We start from the raw sequence: 13,636 nt of genomic DNA, 5'->3' as shown, positions 1-13,636 counted from the left end.
GCAACAGTTTAGGATTACTTTTGGAATTTCAGGACTGGATCCTAGATTCAGTCCTGGGTCAGTATTTAGAATCAAGTGATGAAAGTCGACTTAATTACTGTGATGATTTTTAAACAATATTTAGTTCTTTTAAAAGTTGACACTTAGAAAATATTTCAGAGAAAACAGTCAATGATTCCCTATGGAAGAAAATTCAAGTTGCAGGTACAGTATGTTCTCGTTACTTTTGTAATCCAGTATTGGGTGCCTAGACTCAGTACTGGGACCTTTATACAAAACAGGTAAGTAATTACGTTTTCAGATATTATGCGATTTTTAAAGAATATTTAAAGATTGCAAGAATTGACACTTAGAGGAAATTTCACAGAAAAACAGTCAATGATTTCCTATGGAAGAAAATTGGGTTACTGGTAAGTACAGTTGTAAGTATTTTTCAGAGTCTGTGCTGGGCACCAAGATCCAGCACTGGGAGCTCACCTAAGAGCAGGTGAGTATTTTCGTTTTCGTTACTTGGCTGATTTTTGGTGAATATTTTAAGATTTGAAAAGTCCACACTTAAAAGAAATTTTAGGAAAAAGCCAGTCAATGTTTCCCTATGAAGAAAATAGAGTTATCGGTTTAAAGGTAAGTACTCGACTGGCAGAGTTGAGGTTCTGGGCATAGACTCAGGGGTCCCCCAGGGTCAGGTAGGTACAGTTGGTTCACCCTCAGCGACTCTAGGGCGGCAGGGTGCAGAGAGAGTTAGGCCCAATGATATCCTATGAGGGATAGGGGGGCCTTGGTTGTTGGCTGCTGACTAGCAAGCCACGCGGCTGTGGGAGCTGGGCTCCTGGTCACTTACTCAGGGCAAGTGGGGAAGTAGGTAGGTGTAGAGGTTGCACTGCAAGGGCCACTCGGGCGGCTGAATGCAGGGTGCTTTTGAGCCTTCGGGCGCTCAATTGATTTCAATGGGAAATCTCCGGTTTAGAAAAAGACTGCAAGCTCGGGGACGAGGATTCTTCAGGTGCCACCACCACTTCGAGAGATAAGTTGGGTAGTTGGAGGATAGGTAGGTACCCCGGGATTGGGCACAGGGGGCCGCGGGGTTCCGCGTGCAGGGGTGCCTTTTGGTGTCGGGAAATGTTACCCTCTGTTGATCGCGGTAGGGGGGGCACCTTGTTCTGTGGCTGCAGGCTTCTTCAGGAGTGTTGAGGGAGGTCCTTGGGTGCCGGACTCAGGGTCACAGTCGCTGTGGGGTCGTCCTCGTGGTCTTTGTTCACTCCGGCACTGGCCAGGCTTGGCTGGTGCAGAGTGTGCTGGGTTCGCGGTTCCGGGCTGCTGCCAGGGATTAGAGGTAGGTTTTGAGTAGAGCCTCTACTCATGGGAGTCTCAGGGGCTTAGAGCCAAAAGGTAGCCTGGTCCTCCGGGGTTTGTGAGGTTGCTGGCCACAAGAGATGTCGGGTTGGAGCAGGAGCAGGTTCGAGGGTCGACAGGCCGGTAGGGCTGGGGCCAAAGCAGTTGGTGTCTTCCTCTTCTTAGCAGCTGCAGGGCAGGTCTTCTTTCTTCTTGCTCTTTGTATTTTGGAATCTGGAATCTGGGGAAGGAAGGTTCAGGGTCCCCCTAAATACTAGATTTAGGGGCGTTACAGGTAGGTGAAGGGCAGGGACCAATGGGTCCCTGTCCTGGGGTGGGTACACCCCCTATCCTGCCTCTCTCCTGTGGGAGGGGGGGCAGTAGCCTAGTCCTGATAGGGTAGGGCGTCCTTATTTGGGGTTTCCGGCCAAAGCTTCCCACCAGAGTGGGGGGTTGCAGTGGTCTGGGGAAGCTCACAGAGGCGGCATGCCTTTGAAGCGTCCCCTTCCCATCCTGGGGGAGGAGATTTAGCACCTCGCCCAGGATGTGCATTGTTGCAGGCCCAGGAGAGCAGGGGCTCTCCCACCCAGGGGTCCAGCAACATGTAGGCTGTGTGGCAGTCTAGGCAGCCTCAGAGCAGACGTGGATTGTAGGTTAGGTTTAAGGGGGCATCTCTAAGATGCCCTCTGGGGTGCTTGGTACATTAAATCCCACACTGGCATCAGTGGGGGTTTAATGTGCTGAGAAGTTTGATACCAAACTCCTCAGTCTTCAGTGTTGCCATTATGGTGCTGTGGAGTTCGTATTTGACGAGCTCTCAGCACCATGTACTCTTAAATGGCAGCACTGCACTTACAGTGCTCAGGAATGGACCTGGGTACTGTAGGGGCACAGGGCTCCTGCTCCTGTGCCCACACCATTGGCATAAGGCACCCAGCTAGAGGGGTGGCTGATGTATGCCATGGCAGTGTAGGTGATGGGCATGGCATACAGGGATGTGTGTCATGTCGACTTTGTTTTGTCTTGCACCCAGACACTCAGCCTGCAAAGGCAGTGTGTGTGTGTGTGTGTAAGGGTACAGGGCCTCTAAGGGTGGCACAATGAGTGCTGCAGCCCTTAGAGGCCTTCCCTGGTCACAAGGCCCTGGGTACCTAGGGTACCATTTACCAGGGGCTGACATGTGGCCAGGGTTTGCCAATTTGGGTTTTGTGTGTTTTAGGGAAGGAACATAGGCCCTGGGCACCTGATTGGCAGGAGTCCAGGGCACACTCAGTCAAAGTACATTCAGCAATTCAGCAAAAAGTGGGGGCATACCATGCAAGAAAGATGGCACTTTCTCACAAGAAGGGAAGGATTGCGCGTCGAAAGAGAAAACCGCTAACGGTTCCCAACTGGAGCGCGAGAACACATCCGAGCCTGATGGCAGAAAAAACACAATCTGAGGATGGAGCCGATGCTCATGCGCACTATGATCCAAAGGATGGGTCACATACCTCGTGACTTTCAAAGACTTTCCAAGACAAAAACAAGTGCAAACATCCGGGCCCAACACCAGATGGCGATCTATGTATAGTGTGTAATCTGCAGCTCATATGCCTCGAACATAATGATTAGAAAATGGTTACAAAACATGAATAATGCAAACACAATTAATGAAGAGCATGTTAAGAACCAAAAACGTCAGAAATTGCGCTGAGTGGTCGACGGTGTTTTAACCTGTTTGCATTTCAGGTTTTCATCAGGACCAGATTACAAATGACTGTTGGTGCTAGGGAGGAGTCAGATCACGTTCCACATAAAGGACAAGATAGTGCCCCCAAGGGGTGGTGTACACAATGAGGATTTCGGATTAGTCAAATTGGCTTGGCAATGAATAGGAACAATTGGTCATACGTAAAGGACCGAATGGACGTGATTATCTGAGAATGGTATACCAGTGAAGGTTGTATCATCCAATACCAGGGTAAGTCTGGGTTAGTTTGAGACGTCTCGTTACCCGGATTTGTCAAATAAGCAGGGGCAATTTGAATAAACAATCGGTCATACAGACAGGACCAAATGGGCGTGAGCATCAAGAATTGGCCGACCAATGAAGGTTGTCTCATCAAGTTCAAGGGAACGTTTTACTCGGAAAACTATCCATTGAGCACATTCCTACATGGAACAGCTTGAATTAGTCCAGACTTACTGTGGACAACATCACCCTATATGCATGCATCCCTTGTGACAACCTGGTCTGTTGGCACCCAAGGTAATGAAGTTTGGTGGCTATTCTGTTATACAAGTGAACTGGGACAAATACATTCTGTTTCCTCTAACAGATAACACACTTCCATTTCTGCCCCCCCCACCCCTCCGAGTACCCCCTGTGCAGATAATCAGGTGTGGTATGTGGTTATATGGCTGTGCCACGATCCAGAAGAACTATGGTGCTCAAATTACGGCCGTGCTATGTCCTGGCTGGAGGACAGAATACCTATGTGGTCTAAACTACCGATCACTCACTGGCCATATCGCAATTGCGAAGATGGTTATCCTCCCTAAGTTCCTCTACCTTTTCCTTAATGTCCCCCTCCCTCTCACGGCGCAGTTTCTCAAGTGTATAAGATCTAATTTTGTGACTTTGGCATGGGTTTCCTGGGAGCTCCTCACTCCAGGTGGCCTGCGCAGGGTGGACTGGGGCACCCGACAGGACGCTGTATGCTTTATGCGCCTAAGGCCAGTTCGTCCATTAATGTCTTTACCCTACCCCGTTCCAGCCACACACAGCTGATGTGAGAGACTGCAAAGCTCCATGGCCCCTATCAATTGCACCATATTTAACATACAAAGACCCTAAGTCTGAAATCAATATCATTGAATGTGTGCGCTGGACTTAGGAGGGTTTGAGCACTCACCAACAATCCCATGATACCACCGCTTTTCAGAAAAGGGTGCCGTGCTCACGCACACAAACGCAACATTAGACTCTTTTTATTCCTTTACCCGATGACCAGCTACTCACACTGCTTTACACTGCAACATCTCTACCCCCTACTCTTCTTGATACACTGTTGTATTATCATCTACGCGCCACCTGTCGTGCTCTACATGACATCTTCCCATCCTTGCCACCAGCCCTCCTGGCACTGGAGCACCTTCTCACTTCACCATCCCCCCCGTAAACTGATTACTTGTCTTTACAACATTATGCAGTGTTCGTCTCCAGTTATATCCCTGAGGGTATGTGTGGCTTGGGAGGAAGGGATCTTTCTGGCCCTTTCAGACAAGCAGTGGCCCTTCTCCTGTGGTCAATTGGTACTTCTCTCACACAACTATAGACTTCGGCTCATCCAATTATACGTTTTACACCGCCTGTATGGCACCCCAATGCAGCTGTTCAAAATGGGGCTTGCACGGATCCTTGCTGTCTGCACTGTAACTCTCCCCAGACTTCCTTTATCCACCTTGCCTGGCAGTGCCTGAAGTGGCATCCTTCTGGACAGACGTGTTTGTTACTATCCATACAATCACTGGACACTCATCTCCCCTCATCCCTTTGGTGGGCTATTGGGCTATGTTAAAGACAAATCCAGCTCAACGCCATGCTACTCCTGTTGGCTAAACGCAGGATTGCCACACACCTGGGCAGGAAGCCTGCTACCTCCTCCAAAGCATGGTTGAGAGATGTAGCACACTGCCAGGAACAATTGTTTAACTTTTGGGAACCTATGCCATTGGGCTCCCGTGCCAGGGATATATGGGAAACTTTTGCCTCTTCTCCGCAGCAGGGAACTCATTCACTCGTGGAGAATTTAGCCGGGGATGGTGTACAACCAGATAGGGGTAGGGGACTGTCAATCGCCTTAATGTGCTGTTTTGTTGAAGCGCAGTGTAATAATTATCAGCAGTTAATACACTATTTTCATTTTCTCCCTATGTGATTTAAAAAATCCTCCAATTTTGTGTCTATGTAATCCTTATTATGTGCCTCTACCACTCTTGCTCCGACACTCTGGGCCTGTGCTACAAAGAGTGCGGTTATTGCACATTTTGAGCAGCCTAATGTGTATATCTTCTTGATTAGGATTGTGTAACCGCAGCTTGGTCCCAGATTGCTCTTCCTGATATCCTCCCTGCCCCGATCTTCCTTTCCTCCCTCCTGATTTCCTCTACTCTCCTCCCCAAGCCTGTAGTTGCATTGTTTATTTTGACAAACGCAAATAAAAACATTTAATAATATAAATAAATGAATGCCTCTCATTTCCATTAGGTGCTGTAAGAACTGCATTTGTATAGAGCTGATTTTTTTGTCCGGGAGAACAAAAGCAAAGGGTGCTGTGGTGGAAGCCCACATCTGGTTGTTACAATGTAGGAATACAAGTTATAAACTAATAAGATTTGGTGGCTGAGCTGTGGAATCTCACTACTGAAAGTATTACATGTCAAGACTAAGGTATGAAAGGTCACTATCTGAAGGGTATTGCCTGGGCGATCCAGGATGGAGCCAGTTGGTACTTGGGAGCCTCCAGCTACCTCTGAGCATCAGAGGTCAAGTGCAGGGGTTGTGTTGCAAGATGTGCCTTTCCTAAGACTGACGAGATTTGGGTGCGGGTGATGAGTGGGAATGTGAATACCTCTGGTTCAAAGATGGCGCCACTGTACACTGGGTTGGCTGTTGTTCTTCGTTTTCTCTCTTGTCTTTTGCTTTGAATTTCTAGGGAAAAGAAAAGTAAAATGAGTCAGTTAACTGTATGAAAAGGAGTAACTAATGTCTGATGTCAATTTGAAAAACAACCTTTCAAAGGAGCTTCAATTAATTTTCAAACACGTCACAGTTCATCACCTGGCAAGAGCTGAAGTGGCGGCGTAGTAAGGAGAAAATGTACATAACAGGACAGTCATCACTCACTAGTCCTTATGCAGCAGTTTTATGATAACTTCGCTTGCAATTTTTAGTGAAGACAGACTTCAGTGTTTCCATAAAGTAACAGAAATAAAAATGCTACTTACCAGTATGCATCTGTTCTTGGCATGTAGAGCTGCAGAATATCATACTTTTGCATAAATCGCTATCTGGTGTTGGGCTCGGATAATTGCAGTTTGTTGTTGTCTTGGAAAAAGTCTTTATAGTCACGAGATAGGTGACTCCTGCCTTGGACGATAGTGCGCATGGGCATCGACTCCATCCGTAGATAATTTTTTGCCATGATGGGAAATGAAGGAGTTTGTAAGAAACAGAAAAAATGTCCATGTGAGTGTATCTAAGTAAGATATCACTGGAACAGATAGAGGTTCCGGGGAGGCGGGTGGGTGTATGATATTCTGCAACTTTACATGCCAAGAACAGATGCATACTGGTAAGTAGCATTTTCCGTTCGAGGCATATGAGCTGCAGAAATCATACTTTTGCATAGACTGTACAGCAGTGTCTCCCCTAACGGTGGTCACCTGTATTTGTTGCAGTGGTCTGAAAAAGTGTTTTAAGAACAGCCTGGCCTACAGAAGCTTGTTGCTTAGCCTGCACGTCAACACAATAGTGCTTGGTGAAGGTGTGTGGTGTAGACCATGTTGCTGCCTTACAAATGTTATCAAAGGGAATGTTCCCTAAGAATGCCATGGAAGCCCCTAGTTTGCGTGTTAAGTGAGATCTAGGGGGAATTGGTAATGTGCGCTTTGCCTTCTGGTAGCATATTTGAATGCATTTGACTATCCACCTGGCAATTCCAGCTTTGGAGATGGGGTTTCCTTTATGAGGTGGAGAAAAAGCTACAAACAGTTGGTTTCTCTTTCTAAAAGGTTTAGTTCTGTCAATGTAATAAAGTATAGCTCTTTTAACATCAAGTGTGCGAAGAGCTCTTTTCTACGGAATCTGGGTTTGGGTAAAAAAACGGGTAACTCTACAGATTGACTAAGATGAAAAGCGGAGATTACTTTGGGAAGGAAATTTGGATTTGTTCTAAGAACCACCTTGCTATGATGTATTTGTAAGAATGGTTCTTGTATGGTTAAAGCCTGGATCTCACTTACTCTCCTGAGAGAGGTGATTGCGACAAGGAAAGCTACTTTCCATGTGAGGAACTGCAGTTCGTATTTGTGTAGAGGTTCAAATGGAGGACCCATGAGCCTAGTAAGGACAATGTTTAAATTCCACACTGGAAAGGGTGGTATTGTGGGAGGAATTTTTCTTTTAAGGCCTTCCATGAACGCTTTGAAAGCAGGTACCCTAAACAATGACAAATGTCTGTTTTGCAGGAAAGCGGCGATGGCAGCAAGATGTAATCGTATGGATGTGTATGCTAGATTACATCTTTGTAGATGCAGCAAATAATGTTCTGAATTAAAGCATCTAGCAGGTCAATTTTGTTGTTATTGCAGTAAATTACAAATCTCTTCCATTTGGCTGCATAGCAAGCTCTAGTAGTAGGGCGTGTGGCTTCTTTAATAATGTTCATACAGTCTGGTGGGAGGTTGAGCTAACCGAACTCTAGGACCGGAGGAGCCTGATTGCCAGGTTTAGTTGAGCTGGATCTGGATGCCTCATCTCTCCATGGTTCTGCATTAGCAGCTTTGGTGAGAGCAGTAGTTTTTGGTATGGACTACTGAGAGTTCCAGGAGTGTTGTGAACCATGGTTGCCGGGCCCATGTTGGAGCAACTAGGATCATCTTGAGAGACTGTTTGCGTACTGCTAGCGGAATGAGTGGGAGTGGCGGAAAAGCGTATGCAAATCTGCCTGACCAGTTCATCCATATCGTATTGCCCTTGGACAACGGGTGTGGAAACCTGGCGGCGAAGGTTGGGCATTTGGCGTTTGCGTGTGTGGCGAACAGATCTAGGTCTGGATGGCCCCACATTTTGAAAAATGGTTGAAGAACTTGAGGATGAAGTTCCCATTCGTGTATCTGCTGTGTCTAATAACTTCGCAGATCCGCAATCTGATTGTGTTCTCCTGGGAGATGTTCTGCTAGAAGATATAGGTTTTGCGGAATGGCCCAGCTCCATATGCTTTGCGCTAGTTGAGAAAGCGGCAAAGAATGTGTTCCTCCTTGTTTCTGTCTATAATACATTGCTGTTGTATTGTCCGTGCGGACAAGGACAGTTTTATTGATGAGATGTGTTTGGAATGATTTTAACGCTAGAAAGATTGCCAGTAATTCTAGGTGATTGATGTGGAGCATTTTTTGTTGAGTGGTCCACCTGCCCTGAATTGTGTGGTTTAGGAGATGGGCTCTTCAGGCGGTGAGTGATGCGTCCGCTGTTAGCACTATCTGTGGACCCGGCTCCAGGAACGGCCGCCCTCTGGAAAGGTTTAGTGTGTTCCACAATGGCAGAGAACGATGTGTGCGGCTGTCCACCAACACCAGAACTGAAAGTTGACCTTAAGCCTGGTTCCACTGACGTGCTGATGCTCCTAGGACCCTCAGAGCCGGCACTTTCCCCTTCCCTATGGCCCCCATGCCTAGGACCGCCTCCAACCCCAAAAAGTACCATCAAAAGTCTTGGGGTATGGCTAGACAGCTCACTGTCTTTCAATGTCCAAGCCACAAAACTGTCAGCCACATGTTTTGGCATTCTGCGAGTGCTAAATAAAATCTTCCCCCTCCTCCCCCTGGAAGCCAAACAGGCTGCCATTCAAGGGCTCATCCATTCACGTCTTGATTTTAACAACGCACTTTATTTGGGTGCACCAGAATACACTCTTCGGAGGCTGCAAACTGTACAGAACAGCGCAGCTCGCCTTCTACTTAAAATCCCGCACAGGCACTCAGTGAGGACCGGACTGACTAGCCTCCATTGGCTACCGGTCCGGCAGAGAGTTCTGTTCAAGGCACTATGTATAGCCCACCAAGCCTTCTGGGATATGGGACCCATCATTACCCGTGATCTGATCACCCATTACATCCCAAATCGCAGTCTCCGCTCCAGCCAGACTTTCTTAGCAGCAGTTCCAAGAATAAAAAGATCTAGAACCGGCGGAAGGACATTCATGTACAATGCAGCGAAGGCTTGGAATGCTCTACCGCTTCATCTTAGAGCCACCCAGAATCTTACTATGTTTCGCAAGCAACTGAAGACCCACCTGTTCACATCTTCCTGCTAAACTTTTGTTGTCTTTTTTTCGTCCCTTCCCTGCTCCCTGTAGGTCGCGGTTATCCTAGCGCTTGGACGCCTTCGGGCAACAATTGCGCTCTATAAATCCCCAAGTTTACATTCCTGTAAAGGGCGCATCTGAAGTCTTGCATGAGGTACTATGAAAATGCAAGAGGCCATCATTCCTATGAGTTGCATAAACACTTGAGCTGGTTGGGAGTGTTGGGGTTGGAATTTTGTGATGAGGGTCTACATACTGGCTTTCCTGTTTGGACTCGGGTATGCAAGAGCTTTGGAAGTGTCTATTGTGGCCCCTTGATACCGATGTAGGTAGGAGGGCAGGAGATGTGGTGAGGTTTATTGTGAACCCCAAGTCGTGGAGCAGCTGAATTGTTTGGTAAGTGTGAACACACTGGCTGTGTGACTTAGCTTTTATCAGCCAGTCGTCCAGGTATGGAAACACATGAATCTGTTGTCTCTGCAAGTGTGCGGCTACAACCGCAAGGCACTTTGTGAAGACCCTGGGTGCTGTGGTTACTCCGAATGGGAGAAGCTTGAACTGATAGTGTTGGCCGCCCACTATAAACCTTAGATATTTCCTGTGAGCAGGGTGTATAGGAATATGGAAGTAGGCGTCCTTGAGATCTAAAGTGGCAAGGAAGTTGCCATGTTGAAGTAGTGGAAGGATTTGTTGAAGAGTAATCATGTGAAAGTGATCTGACAGTATGTAGAAATTGAGAGGTCTGAGGTCCAGTATTGGTCTGAGAGTACCGTCCTTTTTGGAGATTAGAAAGTACAGGAAGTAAACCCCTGTTCCTTGATGCTGTAGGGGAACTGGTTCTATTGCATGCTTTTAAAGCAGTGAGAGAACTTCCTGTTTGAGGAGCGTTAGATGTTCTGTAGACATGGGATGCTGTTTGGGCGGTATGTTGGGGGGAGGGAGGGTTGCGATAAGTTCCAGGCAGTAACCATACTGGATAATTTGTCTTACCCACCTGTCTGTAATGATGGAGTTCCAGACAGGTCGGAACTGTCAGAGTCTTCCTCTGACCAGAGTGGAATGGTCTGGAGGGAGCAGAGGGAAGTCATTGTTTGGTAGTGGGGGAGGTACGATTGTTGTTACCTCTGCCTCTCCCTTTGTTATTATTTCCCCTGTACCCACCTCTGAAATATCCCTTGTTGTGGAACGTTTGTGTGGGGTTTTTGTAGGAGGAGGAAGCAGTGCCTGCGCTGATGTTTTTGGATGCACCCCTATAAAAAAAGCGACAAAAGGAACCTCGTGTTGATGGAGACTGTAATGCTCCCATAGATTTTGCAGTGTCCGTGTCTTTTTCATTTTTTCTAAAGCTGTGTCTACAGCTGGGCCAAACAGGTGTTCTTGGTCGAACGGCTGATTCAAGATAGTAGTTTGCACTTCTTGTTTAAAACCAGAAATGCACAACCATGTAGGTCTGCGTAGTAAGACACTGGTGTTGAGAGATCTAGATGCGGTGTCTGCTGCATCGAGGGCACATTTAATGGATGCATTTGTAATTAACTTGCCCTCCTGGACCAGATCATGGGCTTTGGCCTTGTATGGTCAGACAAATGCTGAATTAGGTCCTCAAGCCCATCGTGTTGAGCCCTATCATACCTGGCAAGCAGTGCTTGCGATTAGCTATCCTCCAGTGATTAGCTGCTTGGGAGGCAACTCGTTTGCCTGAAGCGTCTAGTAGTTTAGACTCTTTGTCTGGAGGTGGAGCATCACCGGAGGTTTGAGAATTGGCAAGTTTCCTTGCATTGGACACTACCAAAGAATCTAGAGGGAGTTGTTCTTTAATGTACGTGGGATCATTGGGGTGGGTTTATATTTTTTATCAATGTGAGGATTGAGAATTCTGGTCCTGACAGGGTCTTTGAAGATGTCTGGTGCATGTTTCATGACACCTTTGAGCATGGGCAATATTTGTATTGTCCTTTGTGACTGGGCAAAAGTATCTACCAGGAAGTCTTCCTCCACGGGGTCTGAATGCATTTGTACGCCATGATATTGGGCAGCCCTATCAATAAGCTTACTAAACCCTATGTTATCATCTGGGGGAGATGGCCGTGTTGGGTATGCCTCTGGATCAGGAAGGTCTGGAGGATCTGCAGGATCATTGTAAACTGCCCATGTGTCCTGTGATATAGCAGTGTCATCATCAGGGTCATTAGGTCCACCCCCGTCCCCTAGGTCATCATCATCCTGTGGTGGTGAGTGTGGAGAGAGTCTAGTAGAGTGCATGGGAGACTTTGCAAGAGACAAAGGCTTAGTAGGAAGAACAGGAGAAGAGGGTTGTAGGGGTGAAGTTGCAAAGTCTCTTTTCTTCAAAGGGACCTCAGGAGAGTGTGGTGTCTAATTTCCTCTTCTTTGTTGGGAGACTGACAATATGGCCTGTTTTAGGATCCACATGCAATGTCTTTTGTTTTGGATCGATAGGATCTGGTTGAAACAGTTCTTCCTGTTTGGCGTCTCCTCTCGGTGCCGATTGTTTCGGTTCAGAACGTGGTTTTGATTTTTGCTCTGCAGCCTTAGAAGGGGTTTTTCACTCCTTCGGCTTTAATGTCGATTCGGTAATCTATTTCGGATCCGAAGGTTTTCGGGGTTTGAGCACGCTGCCGAGGCCTTTTTGAAGGTAATGGGAGTAGGATGTATTCCCGATTTTGGTACAGACTGTTTTTGGGCACCGATATGCGGCTTGCTCGGTCCTGAGCCGCCGGAAGACTTTTCCTTTGTCTTCGGAGGTGGGCCTGGAGGCAGGGCTTCTGAAGTTTTCTTTCGGTCGCGACTAAGGCCTTCAGGCGAAGTTTTGACCGGAGTCTTCTTTTTCTCGGCTGGGGTAGGGGCAGGGGCAGTTGTATTTACTCGTTGACCTGGAGTGATGTGGTCATCCGAGTCGTAGTCATCAGCTTCGGATACGATGTAGAGCTCCTCCGAATCCTCTGCCTCTGGAACGTCGGGGCCTTCATTCGAAGAGGTCTTCTGGCACCGGTGGAGCCTGTTGCGCCATAACGTGTCATCAAGCCCGGCGATCATGGATAGTCTTTTTGGATCAAAAGGAGGCGCAGGCTTGGCAATATTTTTCCTCGTGTTCTGGCGAGAGACAAAGGTTGCAGACCTTGTGGTGGTCGCGGTGTGGAAATTTAGCTCCACCCTGAGGGCATTTTTTTTAAATGGAGTCCTTTCCATTAGCCGTAGGCCCGAATGGCGTCGATAGGCACGCGAACGAAAACAATACCGTCGAGTTGTGACGGTTTGCGCGTCGAAAAGGTTTGGAAACACGGTATTGAACCCGATGGCAGAAAAAACTATCTGAGGATGGAGTCGATGCCCACGCGCACTATCGTCCAAGGGAGGAGTCACCTATCTCGTGACTACAAAGACTTCTTCCAAGACAACAACAAACTGCAATCATCCAAGTCCAACACCAGATGGCGATCTACGCAAAAGTATGAATTCTGCAGCTCATATGCCTGGAACAAACCACTACAAAACTACCATGCATTATGCAGGCTGCTAAGTTACCATTTCGAGAAATATTTAGCAAAGGGTACTCTACTCACCTGTAGTCCCCGCCGGTACTCTGAAAGTATGTATGATTGTTAATGTCATTTCATTAGCGGGAGCCTAGCCAAAATGCAGAGGAGAGCGGTTTCAACATATGCCGCATCTAGTGGTAGGACCAGAATCTGTGCTAGCCCAAGTTTGTAGAAATAAGGTCAACATAACGTTCCCTACTCTTATGTGCCTCTGGCCTCACTTAAACAAGCTGATCAAACCATTCACTGGTACAGGGGACTGAGTTATGAGGCATCATAATGTTGATTAATAGATGGCAGCCAAAGTCAGGTTACAGATTACAACTGTGCCCCCTAACAACATGAGGTAGCTGAGATAGCCACTGTTCTATAATAAGTTTGATGGCATTTCAGTGCTTGTGGCCAATTGCCTGTTGGCTAGCCGGCCGTGGGTGGAAAGTTAGGTGAATATCACTATTTAATGCGATCTCTATTTCCTACTATGAGGACGGGTGATGCAACTGAGCATCATCTCAACGCACTGGTACTTCCAAAAGATATTGTCACGACCAAGTCCAGGTCCTAATTACTCATTTTATACATACTACACAACTTTGTACAGGGTGTCAGACACTGATAACCTCCCCCATATACAACGCTTTTTAGCACCAGTGCAGCTTCCGCAGGTCACGAAAC

At 47.2% G+C, this 13,636-nt stretch overlaps 1 protein-coding gene across 6 annotated transcripts in view; it reads right to left on the bottom strand.

Moving 5' to 3' along the window:
• PHF21A (PHD finger protein 21A) overlaps window positions 1–13,636 on the bottom strand; it is a 737,785-nt gene that overhangs the window by 200,046 nt on the left and 524,103 nt on the right. For all 6 annotated transcript variants that reach the window (XM_085646699.1, XM_085646701.1, XM_085646696.1 and 3 more), the window contains one exon: window positions 5,949–6,028. In XM_085646699.1, the coding sequence (XP_085502825.1) occupies window positions 5,949–6,028 (80 nt within the window). The remainder of the gene's footprint in view (window positions 1–5,948; window positions 6,029–13,636) is intronic.

This window comes from Triturus cristatus, chromosome 3_1, assembly GCF_964204655.1.
Source record: "Triturus cristatus chromosome 3_1, aTriCri1.1, whole genome shotgun sequence".
Classification (NCBI taxonomy): Eukaryota; Metazoa; Chordata; class Amphibia; order Caudata; family Salamandridae; genus Triturus; species Triturus cristatus.
This window is presented reverse-complemented; position numbering and strand designations above follow the sequence as displayed.